Here is a 12668-nt window from a genome sequence, read left to right on the forward strand (position 1 = left end):
GGTAGTATGGCCATTTTCACTATGTTGATTCTTCCTACCCAGGAGCAGGGGATATCTTTCCATTTTTTTATATCCTCTTCGATTTCTTTTTTCAGAGTGCTGTAGTTTTCAGTGTAGAGATCTTTTGTTTCTTTTGTTAGATTGATTCCTAGATACTTCATTTTTTTGGATGCTATTGTAAAAGGAATTTTTTCCCCTTATTTCTCTTTCTGTCTGTCTGTTATTTGTGTATAGAAAGGCTATTGATTTTTGGGTATTCACCTTGTATCCAGATACTTTACTGAATCTATCAATTAAGTCTAGAAGTTTTTTGGTGGAGTTTTTTGGATCTTCAATGTAAAGTATCATATCATCAGCAAATAATGATAGTTTAACTTCTTCCTTTCCTATCTTTATTGCTTTAATTTCTTTCTCTTGTCTAATTGCTGTGGCTAATGTTTCCAGAACTATATTTGTGAACAGTTTTTTAATGTCATTTGTACATTTTCATTTTTCATGGACTCCTATCAGTTTTATATTATTATTCTTTGTATCATCTAGGATCTGTTGGATTGATTTCTCATTTTCCCTTACTATTTTTAAGAGAACCTTCTTTTCATGGTCACTGACCTCCATCCTGTCTTACATATCTGATATCCTGTCTTCAGGTTGGCTCAGTCTGCTATGTAAACTTTCAATAGAGTTTTTAATCTCCTGGGTATCTGTTTGAATCTGTTTTATAGATTCCATTTCTTTCCTATATTGGACATTCATGGTTTCCATTTCTTCCCTATGCTGGACATTCCATTCATTCTTATGGTGGAGGGGTTGAGTAGGGAGCCTGCAGGCCCGTGCTGTGCTCTGCCTCTTACCACTCTGCTGCTGAGATGGGGAGGCTGGTGTGATAACTTCAGGCCAACTCCATGCAGTTCAGACTCTTACTGGTCTGCTGGTGATCTTGGGTGGCTGAGGTGAGAGCTGTAGGCTAGCTCCACACAGTTCTGCCTCTTACTGGTCTGGAATTAATATTTTGAAAGTATAGTTAAATTAAAAGGTTCTCACTGGAGTAGAGAGGGATCTAAGTCTTATATAACTGGGATTCTTATAAGGGGAGGAAGAGACACAGAAGGGAGATACACAGGAAGAATGCCATGTGACAGTGGAGAAAGAGACTGGAGTGATAAACTGCAAGCTGAGGTATCCAAAACTTGCCAGCAGCACCAGAAGCTGGCAGAAGGATGGGGAACAGAGTCTACCCTAGAGCCTTCAGGAAGAGCATGACCTAACACCTTTATTTTGGACTTCTTGCCTTCAGAATGATAAGAATAACTTTCTGTTGTTTAAAATCCTCTGTTTGTGGTACTTTATTTATGGCAGCTCTAGGAAACTTTACACATACATGGCTTGTTTATGGTACTTGATAGTTGGAATTATAACTTTGATAAAAACTAATTTTTAAATTAAGTTACCTTATGTTATTCATTCATGATATGCATGATATTCATACATGATATGCCTATATCAAAACATCACATTGTACCCCATAAATTTATACAATTATGATTTGTCAATTTTAAATATAATAATTAATTTTTATAAAAGAAAACCCAAAGCCTATACCATTGCATAAATAATGATAAAAACTAATTTTTAAAGTTACCTTAAAAATGAGTTTCAAGTCCTCTAAGTAGAGGTTAGTACAAAGTGCTGTGATTGTACAGATGGGGAAGTAGCGGTTTCCCCCGAAAGTGGTAGGAATTCTTCTGAGAAATTCTTCTATTTGAACTAGGTCTTGCAGGAGTATACTAGGCAAAGTAGTAGAGAAAGGATAATTTTGGTAAAGGTTCATGTACATGAGTAGGACTAATATAAAGGGTACATAAGTTGATGTGAATGCATTCTTAGTTACTGTAGAACCAAAAGCCTATACAGCTAATTTTCAAGAAATCTTGGCTGTACTAACTAACAGTTCTACTTCTTTTCTTCTTCATTTATGCGGGATAGTTGGCCTTACCCCATGTTGCTTGGTAATGTGATGATTCTGACTCCAAGAGTCATGGTTTATCTGTGACTCTGGTCTGTCTGCATGAGTATTGAACTTGGATATTTGCAGTATTCAGTTGATTCAACTTGGTGGGGCTCGGTGGATCCTGTGATTCAATGATGGAAATCCCTTAAACCTAGTCATGTTGTTAGGTAGTCTCAACCATGTTATTGTGAAATTTCTTAAAACTGAGATGTATTAACTCTACAGTAAAATTTTGACTAATGCAGTCATGTGGAGCTAGTAGACTGGTGCTAGAACTGTGCGTTATAGTTCGGTATTTACTGAACCACTTTGCTAAATAAGGCATTATGATAAGTACTGGGGGTTGCAAATATATGAGAGAGTCCTTATCTTCCAACATATGCAGGGCCATGGGGAAATCAGCAGAAGGACAATTTCAATATAATGTGATTACTTGTGTAAACAGAAGTTGATAGGTGATAATGCACACACGTGGAGAGTTGCTTTGTCTGCCTAGAATATCAAGGAAGGCTTCCCAGAAGATGCAATGTCTAGAAGGTGAGTTTGGAGGGCAGTCAGATTAAGGCACATGTCTGCTGATGTTGCATTAAAAAATAGCCCGGAGCAGTGAGTTAGAAGATGGATGTTCAGTGTTCTGTTTCTATTCTTCAACATGCTTTAGCATGTGTAAAACTCTAGTTTGATTACAGAACTTAATATTGAAATGTTTATTCACACTGAATCTTTTCCGTGGTATGAAGATCAATGAAAAAATGGAAATAAAGTGTTTGTAAATGGGGAGGGGAGGAGGGGGGTGAAAGAAAGGCATGGACTAGGGGAAAAAAATGAGAACCAAGACCTGTCATGTAAAGGTACAAGATCCCAATAATGAATGTAATTTTACTGTATACCTAAAATGTATCAATAAACTCAATAAAAGAAAAAAATTAAAAATAAAATTTGGTTTCTAAAAATAAATAAATAAATAAAAATGAAATAACTACTAAAAATCTAATGACTTCAATGAAACAAGAGTGTCACAAAATAAATGAAAGATGAAAAATGGAAAAATCATACTAAATTGTTTAGTTATTAAAATTGGCAACATAAGATAAAAGCATAAGATGCAGTGCTTTAAGTATAGATAAAAGCAACTCCAGTTAAAAATTGAAATATAATACTTAAATAAAAATGAAATGTGTATGTATGTATGTGTGTGTTAGGCTTATAACATTATAAATCATTAACTTAAAATAGATATTTAGGAAATATTAAAATTAATTCCATTTTAAAGGGGATGGAAGAATGATTTTAGCAATTAGAATAGTAATGAAACAATATTAATAGAAATATTTAATTATTTAGAGAATACAAATAATATGACTAATGTGGAGTTTTTAGATGTTTAAAAAAATACCAGACAAACATATATTACTTTCTCTCTAGACATTACTAGATAAGTAGAGGAAGTCTGGAGAATATAACTAATTTACCCTTTATTTTAGCAGACTACTTGATAGTCCAGTTTCACTTAAGAATACATTTAAGTTGTTAGGAGTATTTAGTTGATTAACCACTGAGTGAAGTACTATATCATAGAGAGCACAGATACGGGTTTATATTGGCAATTTTACACAGTAATTTTAGAAGATAAAATTGATAACTGCTGCCTATTCCTGGAGAGAGAGAGAGAGAGAGAGTGTGTGTGTATTTATGAATGCATGTGTGTTTCAGGAAAGGTTTGAACATTACTGGTTCTTTACTATCACTTAAAAATGCAAAATCAAGAATAATTTTTGAAAAACATTTTAAAAATATCAATACTCATGCTGGTCAAAAGGCATCAAAATAAAAACTTTTTAAGTAAGGAAATTAGGAGAAATAAAAAAATCACTAAATGCTCTACATATGGAGAAACATATTTTTCTTTTCCATTATATATGCTATTTTTGTAAATGCTTATATCTTTTATATTCATATTTATTTCACATGAAAATATTTGCATGTTATGTAGTAATACTTGCAATAGACAGAAATATAGTTATTCTTAATTTTGGGCTAATGTACTACTTACTATTTTGATGTATGCTAATTTTCTTTTCTTTTTTAGATATTTGAATGAAACAAAGATTCATTTTAGATTGTGATTTTTAATTAAATTGATATTTAGGTGAGGATGACCTTTTAATGTGCATCAAAGCCTGAGATGTGTGTTAATTCCACATATGTTATTTTTCAGAAAGAATGCTTTATAGAGCTTGGCTTAAATACAGGACAGCTGGGTATAGATGATTCTACACAAGTGCCTCCTGGTTAGTATTTCTCCCATATGGCATATAACTAATAAATAATAAATGAAAGTGAATATAAGATTTACCTTGCTATTTCTAAATTAATCCAGTAAATTTTATATTTGAAGATAGAACATGCTTTTGTTTCTGCTTGCTTATTGTTTAATTATTGAATAGGACCCTATTATGTTTTAATTATAATTTGACTAGCTTTCTCTTTTTATTTGAAGGTCTTTAAAATAATTTCAAAAAGCATATATATGTTGTTTTGTTGGCAGATTCTCTATTTGCAGCTTTCATATTTCCCTTCCTGGCCATCATTATCCATTTGAATCTTGCAATTACCAAGCTAAATGTGCTCTAGCATCTCCCTAAAGTAGACTTAGGTTGTTAAAGTAGTATCTTTTATATCTTAATCATCATGACAATTTTTCTAGTTTTTCTCTTTTTGTGCATAAATACAACATACTTTTCTTTAAAGACCTAAGTGGTATTTAGCTGTAAGAAGAAGGAAGTAAAAATGTACTTAAAGTATGGGAGACAAGTATTGAACTGGAAGTAATACTAGATGAGTTGTGATACTTACTGTTCTAGTTTTTCCTGTCATGGATGGTTATGTGAGTTGAACAAGATGCACATAACTTTGGACTTTGTTTTAGTTACTTTCTTTTTGCTTAGATAAAATACCTGACACCCAAAGTTAGAGAATGAAAGGTTTATTTCAGCTCAGAGTTTGTAGAGGTTTCAGTCCATATAAAGCAGGGTGGCATGGCAGAGGTGCATCACAGAGGAGAATCAATCTATGGCATGTCAGGCAGAGGGCAGCAAGCAACAAGCAGCCAGCAGCTAGCTTGTCTTTCCCTTTTATACCATCCAGGCTGCCAGCTCTTTGGGTGGTGCCACTCAGAACTGTGCTAATTCCAATCAATGAACTAATTTAGTACCACACACCCTTAATCCCAGTGTCACAAGCCCTAAGTCAAGCTAGTTCCAAAAAGCCCCACCTATGAGCACACAAGTCTTTGGGTGAACATCTAGCCATAATAGACTTGTATTTTCCTCTCTAAAATAAGGAAGTTTGCTATTTGTTATTACTATTTTTAAATTAGTACTATATAATAATTGCTACTATTACTATATAATGATAAATGATAATAATAGTTATTTAGCAAGACTATGTTATATGTATCTCTTAACAACTGTTAAGATATATATTATTCTCCCAACTGCAAGGTCCTGAGTTCAATCCCCAGTACCAAATTTTATATATATATAAAATGCAAATATATATATATTTATCTATATATAAAATGCAAATATATATTTGCATTTTAAAAACTTTTATTAATGTATAATTCATATAAATAAATACAGAATATGATTGAAAACTTCAGTGAATGTTTAAGTTTTTAAAAAATTATTGTAGGAAGAGATGTATTGTCATTAGCCCCCTCAAAATACTGATCCACTCTAAAAACACATTTATCCCATCATTCTTGCCAATTTCTGAAGTAATTCTGAAAGTCCTCTTTCTTGAGTTTCTTTGGTTGTGCTGTCATGGCTGCCTCATTGTCCTGAATCAGTACAAAACATTTATCTTTCATGGTCATTTTGACTTTGAGAAAGAGCCACAAGTTGCATGGTACCATATCCCACAAATAAGGTGACTGTGGAAACACAGTAATGTGTCTACTGTGATGAGCCTTCTTTGCCTCTGTACAACATCTGGCTGCATTCTCTGTATTTTTTTTAACCACATCTCATAAAGCCACTTACAAAAGCAGACTTCCAAAACTGCCTCAGAAAGTGGCAAGAAAAGCCAGAGGGAGGATTTTGAGGGGGATTAATAATAATGTGGCTCTTACATTCTTAGAAATTAAACATTGATAGTACATTTTATCATGCCTTGTATATAATAATAGAGGAAAGCTCCATGATTTTTTTACAAATTGAACACATCTATTGAGATATTACCCAGAACAATAAACAGAATCTCCCTTTCTGTTATTCAGTCTTCATACTTCACTTCAAAGATAACCATTGTTCTGATTTCCCGTGACAGATTAGTTTAGCCAATACTTGCATCTCATATGGATAGAAGCATACAGTATGTCTCTTTGATGTTTGACTTTTTAAGAGATTCTGCCATATTGTTGATAATTTTCTTATTTCACTGTGTTCCACTGTACATGCACAACACATATTTATCCATCCTACTGCTGATGAGTACTGGGAAAGTTTCATGTTTGTGGCTGTTACAAAGAAATCTACCATGAGCACGTGAGCATGTGTGTTTTGGTAAACATATGTATACTCTTCTGATGAACATGGACTTGGTAATGCAATTTCTAGGTTAATTATGAATATGTTCAGCTAAAGCATTTTCAAAGGTGGTAACATCAGTTTATACTTCCACCAGCAACAATACATGAGGCTCACAGTTGCTGTACAACCTCTTTAATGCTCAGTGCATCCCTTCTCTGATTTGGTCATTTTGCTGGTATCCAGTGGTATTTCATTATGGTTTTGATTTTCTTATATGATTTGATGTAGGAGTATTACCACCATATACATTTTGAAGTAGAGGTTAAATACAGTATCTTGTTCAAAGGTCACAAAATAGTAAGTGGTGGGACCAGGATTCAAAACTAAGCAACCTGTCTGCAAAGGTTTCTATACTGTGCTGCTTCTCTACTGACACTTCTGTTATTCTTTTCTTATGTTATAAGAGGAAATTTCTTTACATAACATCTTATAAATATGGCCAGTGATAGCCATGTATAAAAAAGGAAAGGAAATAATAAGACAATCTTCAATTATATTTATATTTTTACTTTTGAGGTAGTCTTCAAGAATCATGTAAAATGATTCTAAATCTTCTAGTAGACATGCTCTAAAAAATTTTAATATACTTCTTAACCTAAAGCATAGGTTTCCTTTCTGTTTGATTCACTCATACACAACAAATGTGTATTGAGACCTTGCTGAGGAACAGGGACTGGTGAATAGACAGGAGACAGTCTCTGTTTTTAGAGAAGATATAGTGGTAAATGACACAGAAAATACAATGTAATATTTGCTATTACTGTTTATAAGGAGCAGTTGGAGTAGAGGAAAGAGCACCTAAAGTTGGTTAGAAGAGGTTGAAAATCTTTCATGTGATGCATTTATTTTTGCTCTACTTCTCAAAGCAAGACTGTTAAGCATAACAAGTATTTTGTCATAAAGTCACAGAAACATGGCTGTGTCTACCCATGTTTACTCTTTAGAATATTTCTGTTGATTTTAATTTTATGAGTTTTGTTATATTAAAGAATGATTACTTAACAGGAAGAAAATATCAAGGAATAAAATATTGAATTTTTAATATTTATTAGCATTTTTAAAATCAAAATTTTTAACATCAACTTTTTTTGGTGAACAAAGTCTAAAAAATAACAGAAATAAATTCCTATATGAACTACAGTGAAAATGCAAATCACACTTTACAAAAGAAAATAACTTTTACTGCAGTTATCACACCTAAGGCAGTCTTCATACATGACATCTGCACATTCCATACACATGTGTCACTTATACTGACAACATATGTGTTTTGCTTTCCTGGACTTTTTGTAAGACATGCTTAACATCTCACTGCTGCTTTGCTGTTTTATCAGGTGGTTCTTATTACATTATACAATGTGAAGTTAACAGCAACATAACATATCAATAAAATAAAGTATTAAATTATTAATATGTATTACATGTTTAAAATAAACAACATTTTCACATCTGCTGTTTGCTTACAAAACCTAAAAGATAAGATCAGAAATAAATTCCTACATAAACTACGATAAAAATACTAATAGCACTTTACAAAAAAAATGATCTTTACTTCAGTTATCACACCTAAACAATAAGAAAATCTGATGTCAATAAAACAAAATATCAAATGTGTAATGAGTGCTTAGAATAGACATCAACATTTTCACATCAGCGATGTACTTGCTTACAAAACTTAAAGAGAATATCAGAAATATAAACTTATGTGAACTACAATGGAAATACCAACAGACCCCTACAACACAAATAATCTTCGCTTCAATTGTCATACCAATGGCTGTCTTCACACATGACAACTGCATGTTCTAAGCACATATCTCACTTACATTGAAAACTTGTTTTGTTTTCCTGTCCTTTTTTGTAGGGCACAGTTGACACATTTTCGGTTTTCCTGTTGTTGTAGTAGATCTTTAGGATGCTGTGCCTGCCATTCACTTGTCAGCTCACCAGTGTGCTCCACAGATTTTTGCATAGTTCTCTTGGTGGAAACATTTTGGGTTTTTTTTGCTGTAAATGATTTCTCATGAATTCTAGGCCCAGTTCTCTGTGGTATTTTGTTGTTATTTTCTTTTTGAACTATCAAACTATTTATGTCACACATGAGTAGGATAGAGTAAAACACAACTATTAGCCAATGCTTTGCATTTCAAGTAACATCATAACTGATCAACAACATTGACTCTGCCTTTAATTTTGTTAGGAAGTTTCCATCTCAAGTTTCAGTTTTGTTGAGGTTTCCCTATCAGTATTTCCATCTTGGTGCAGTGTTGACATTAGTAGTACCAGTTTGTTTTTCTTCTTATTATTATTTTTCCTTTTTATTGAGTTTATTGGTACAATCTAGGTATACAATACAGTTACTCTCATTACTGGGATCCTGTTCCTTCACATGACAGGTCTTGGTTCTCATTTTTTCCCCTTGTCCCTGCCCTCCCTTCACCCCCTCCTCACCTCCCCATTTATAAGCGCTTTATTTCTATTTTTTCATTTTCTCATATTTTTTTCTTTTCCCTTATTCCCTTTCCCCTACCCTTCCCACTTTCCCCACACCTTTAGCCCTTTTCTTCCTATTTCACACTATTAATTATCCCATTAGGATCTTGTGTACTATTATAGTTTCTCACACCAGAGAAACTATTCAGTATTTACACATGTGTGACTTATTTATTTCACTTAAGAGTATATCCTCAATATGTATCCATTTTCCTATGAACAACTCCAATTTCTCATTCTTTAAGGCTGAGTAGTATTTCTTTGCCATATACAAAGCCAGTGTAAATCTTTGTGAAATCCAAAGATTGTACTACACAATTCTCTGTTTTGAAATTGCACCATTTCATTTGGAATTTCTTCTTTGTTCCTGTATATTGTTCCTGTGCTGATCTACTTGTTCTCTGTTAGCAAATGTAACATCAGTTGAAAACTGGTAAACCTATTGTTAAATGTCACATTCTGACTAGTTTGGGAGATGGCAGCAACAAGTTTGTTCACAACATCATTTGATTTGTTACTATATGAATAAACACCTGATAACTGAGTTTCAAGATAAATTTTTAATTAAAACCATAATAATTCTTTGCATCTACAAGGGTGTAAAATTTTATGCCATATTTTGACACATCACTTTTCCATAAGTCTTTTACATTCCTGAAATTGTCATGAGAAATCCCTGCTAAGTACAGCTGGCCTATCAATGCTTTTATTCAGCTGCTGAGGTCATAGTAAAAATTTTTTAATATGGCTATTGGTGCATACAGAACATTTTACTAGGATTTCAGCCTTTGTGTATTTCACAGTGTCTTATAGCATTTCATTTACTACAATTTCCAACACTGAATGATAATGCTGGCAATCTGTCCAGTAGGTTTCATCCCTGCCATAGTCCTTACCATATTTTTGGTCCTAGTTCTAAAATTAGATTGTTGCATTTGGTTGCATGACCATTTTGCAACATTTTGAATAGTCAATAGCTGGGTCAAATGGGACCTCTGGTCCTAGTTTTTTCGGGTATCTCCATATTGATTTCCACAGTAGTTGCACCAGTCTGCACTCCCACCAACAATGAACACACAACCCCACCAGCATTTGTTATTGGTTGATTTCTTGATAGCAGCCATTCTTTCTGGGGTGAGGTGGAATCTCAGTGTTATTTTCATCTGCAGTGATGAATATTATTAAAAAGAGATTCTGCTAAATAGTCATTTTTTACAGTTTGTTCTTTCTAAAAAAAATGAGTTGGTACAGGACTTCCTGAAGTGTGATTAAGAGGCACTCATAAAATACTCTGTGGAAAAGTGGATTTTGTTGTCAAGTAAGACTTGGGAAGGGCTGCCCCATATAACTTAATAAGGTAAACAGTGTATACCACTACTTAAAGACTATGAGACATCCTAAGCAAACTATTTTACCTTAAAATCTCTAAAACTTAATTTTATCAGAGAAACTTATTTTCCAAACAAGATCTACTAATATAGATACATCTATTAACATATTGTGGTCCTCAGAACATTCTGAGAAACATAGAATTATAGGTTCAAATTCTAGTTCTCACTTCTTTGGGCTTCCTGGGCTAGAAAATAGCATTTAGAAAATAAAAACATTGTAGAACTTGAGTTCTATAAAGAAGTCTATTTGAACATTACTAGTATTTTCTTTGTGTTCATATATGCAGTTACTAGGACATATACAGTGCTACTTTAGGTAAAGCATTTTGTCATTTTGTAATATCCACTTCTATTAGGGAACAAGAAGTGGCAGACAGTGTTTGATCCTTTGCTTTCCAATCCTCATCAATCATAGCTGTTTAAAATGCAACTTTTTTTACTTTAGATGCAGCCTTTGAAATAAATATATTCAAATGGTAATAGAAAATGGTTGTAGGTTTACAGAGATCCCAGATACTTTCCTTGGTCATTGTATAATCTGCTCAGCTAATTACTTCAGAGATATTAAGAATTAAATAAACTTTTAAAAAATTAGATAGTTTGCTTCAGATATCCTATTTAGCAAAAAAAAAAAAAATTATGATTTCTTCTCTCTTCTATGTCAGTGCCCTACACCAAGAGGTAGGGAGTAGATGAAGGAAAGGAAGTTGAAAAACTGATGCTTCTCTAGGATGGGGAAAGATCTAATAGTTCCTGTGGTTTCATAATCTTTGTTTTGCTCTAAATTTAAAATAACTGTTACAGAAGTATAACATACATGTTTAAAAATATACAAATTCTAGTGGCTGGGGATTTAGCTTAGTGGTGCTGCTGCCTGCCTCATATGCACAAGGGCCCAAGTTCAATCCCCAGTACCAAAAAAAGAAAGCAAATAAACAAATAAAAGTGTACAAATTCTAAGCACAGAGCAGTGAAATTTTATAATGTGAACACACTTGCATAACCTGATCAAGAAACAATGTTACCTGCACCCTACAAACCTTCGCAGGCACATTATGGACTCTACCACCCCCACGGGCACTCCTATCCTGACTTCTAACATCATTGGTTAGTTTTGCCCATTTTTGTACTTTATACAGTATGTACTCTTTTGTGTCTGTTTTCTTACTAAATGTTGTTTGTAAGAACTGTAGTTTTGTATAGAATTATACATTACTCATTGTCATTGCTATATTGTATTCTACCGGTTGATAGTGCTATATCACTGTCAGTCTCATCTCTTGTCAGTGGTCATTTGAATAATTTCCACTAATTGGTTATTATCAGTGGTACTTCTGTGACAATCTCACTGTGTCTCTAGGTGCACATATGTGCCTATTAGGGCATATATTTGAAAGTGGACTGCTGATTGTATTATATTCATGTGTTTAATATTAGTAGATAGTGCCAGTTTTCCAAAGGGATTTTGTCAGTTTACACTCCTACCAGTTTTATATAAGTTCATTTGCTCCAAACTTTTTACTTTTAGAACTATGAGCATTTTCATTTTCATCTTTGTGCTTGTTAATATTTCATAATGATTCTAATTATATTTCCCTGACAACTAAAGTGGTTGAGTAGCTTTTCATATGCATGTTACTCTTTAAATCACCATATTTGCCTATTTGTGTATGACAATTGTATGTCTTGACAGTTGAATGTGTTTCATATATTCTAGGTGTGAGTCAGATATGCATACTGCATATATAATCTTCCATTCTGTGACTTACTTTTTAATCCTATTAATGATGGGTTTTTTTTGGTGAACAGTTTTTGAATTTTAATATGGCCTATCTTATGAATCTTTTAAAATTATGATTGGTAGTTTTAAAGCAAGTAATCATTCCTATGAAATAATTTAAAATGACATTTTACAGTGGACTTTACCTATATAAGATGTCCTAGTATTAGGTACATTTTAAAGGTAGATTGGAGTAGAAGTAAAACTTTACAAATGAAGTTGTCAACAAGTTTTACATTGTTTAAGAATAAAAGATAGCCAGGAAAAAAAAGATACGGTGAGGATTTAGCTCAGTGGTGCCACTGCCTGCCAGGGTCCTGAGTTCAATACCTGGTACAAAAGAAAGAAAGAAAGAAAGAGAGAAAGGAAGAAAGAAAGATGAATATACAGAAATATATATT

At 33.1% G+C, this 12668-nt stretch overlaps 1 protein-coding gene across 7 annotated transcripts in view; it reads left to right on the plus strand.

Moving 5' to 3' along the window:
• Positions 1–12668, plus strand: part of Tbc1d19 (TBC1 domain family member 19) — a 126059-nt gene that overhangs the window by 55544 nt on the left and 57847 nt on the right. For all 7 annotated transcript variants that reach the window (XM_010608460.3, XM_010608462.3, XM_019205144.2 and 4 more), the window contains one exon: positions 4227–4299. In XM_010608460.3, the coding sequence (XP_010606762.1) occupies positions 4227–4299 (73 nt within the window). The remainder of the gene's footprint in view (positions 1–4226; positions 4300–12668) is intronic.

Source organism: Fukomys damarensis, unplaced genomic scaffold (genome assembly GCF_012274545.1).
Source record: "Fukomys damarensis isolate Sample0158 unplaced genomic scaffold, DMR_v1.0_HiC HiC_scaffold_35, whole genome shotgun sequence".
Lineage (NCBI taxonomy): Eukaryota > Metazoa > Chordata > Mammalia > Rodentia > Bathyergidae > Fukomys > Fukomys damarensis.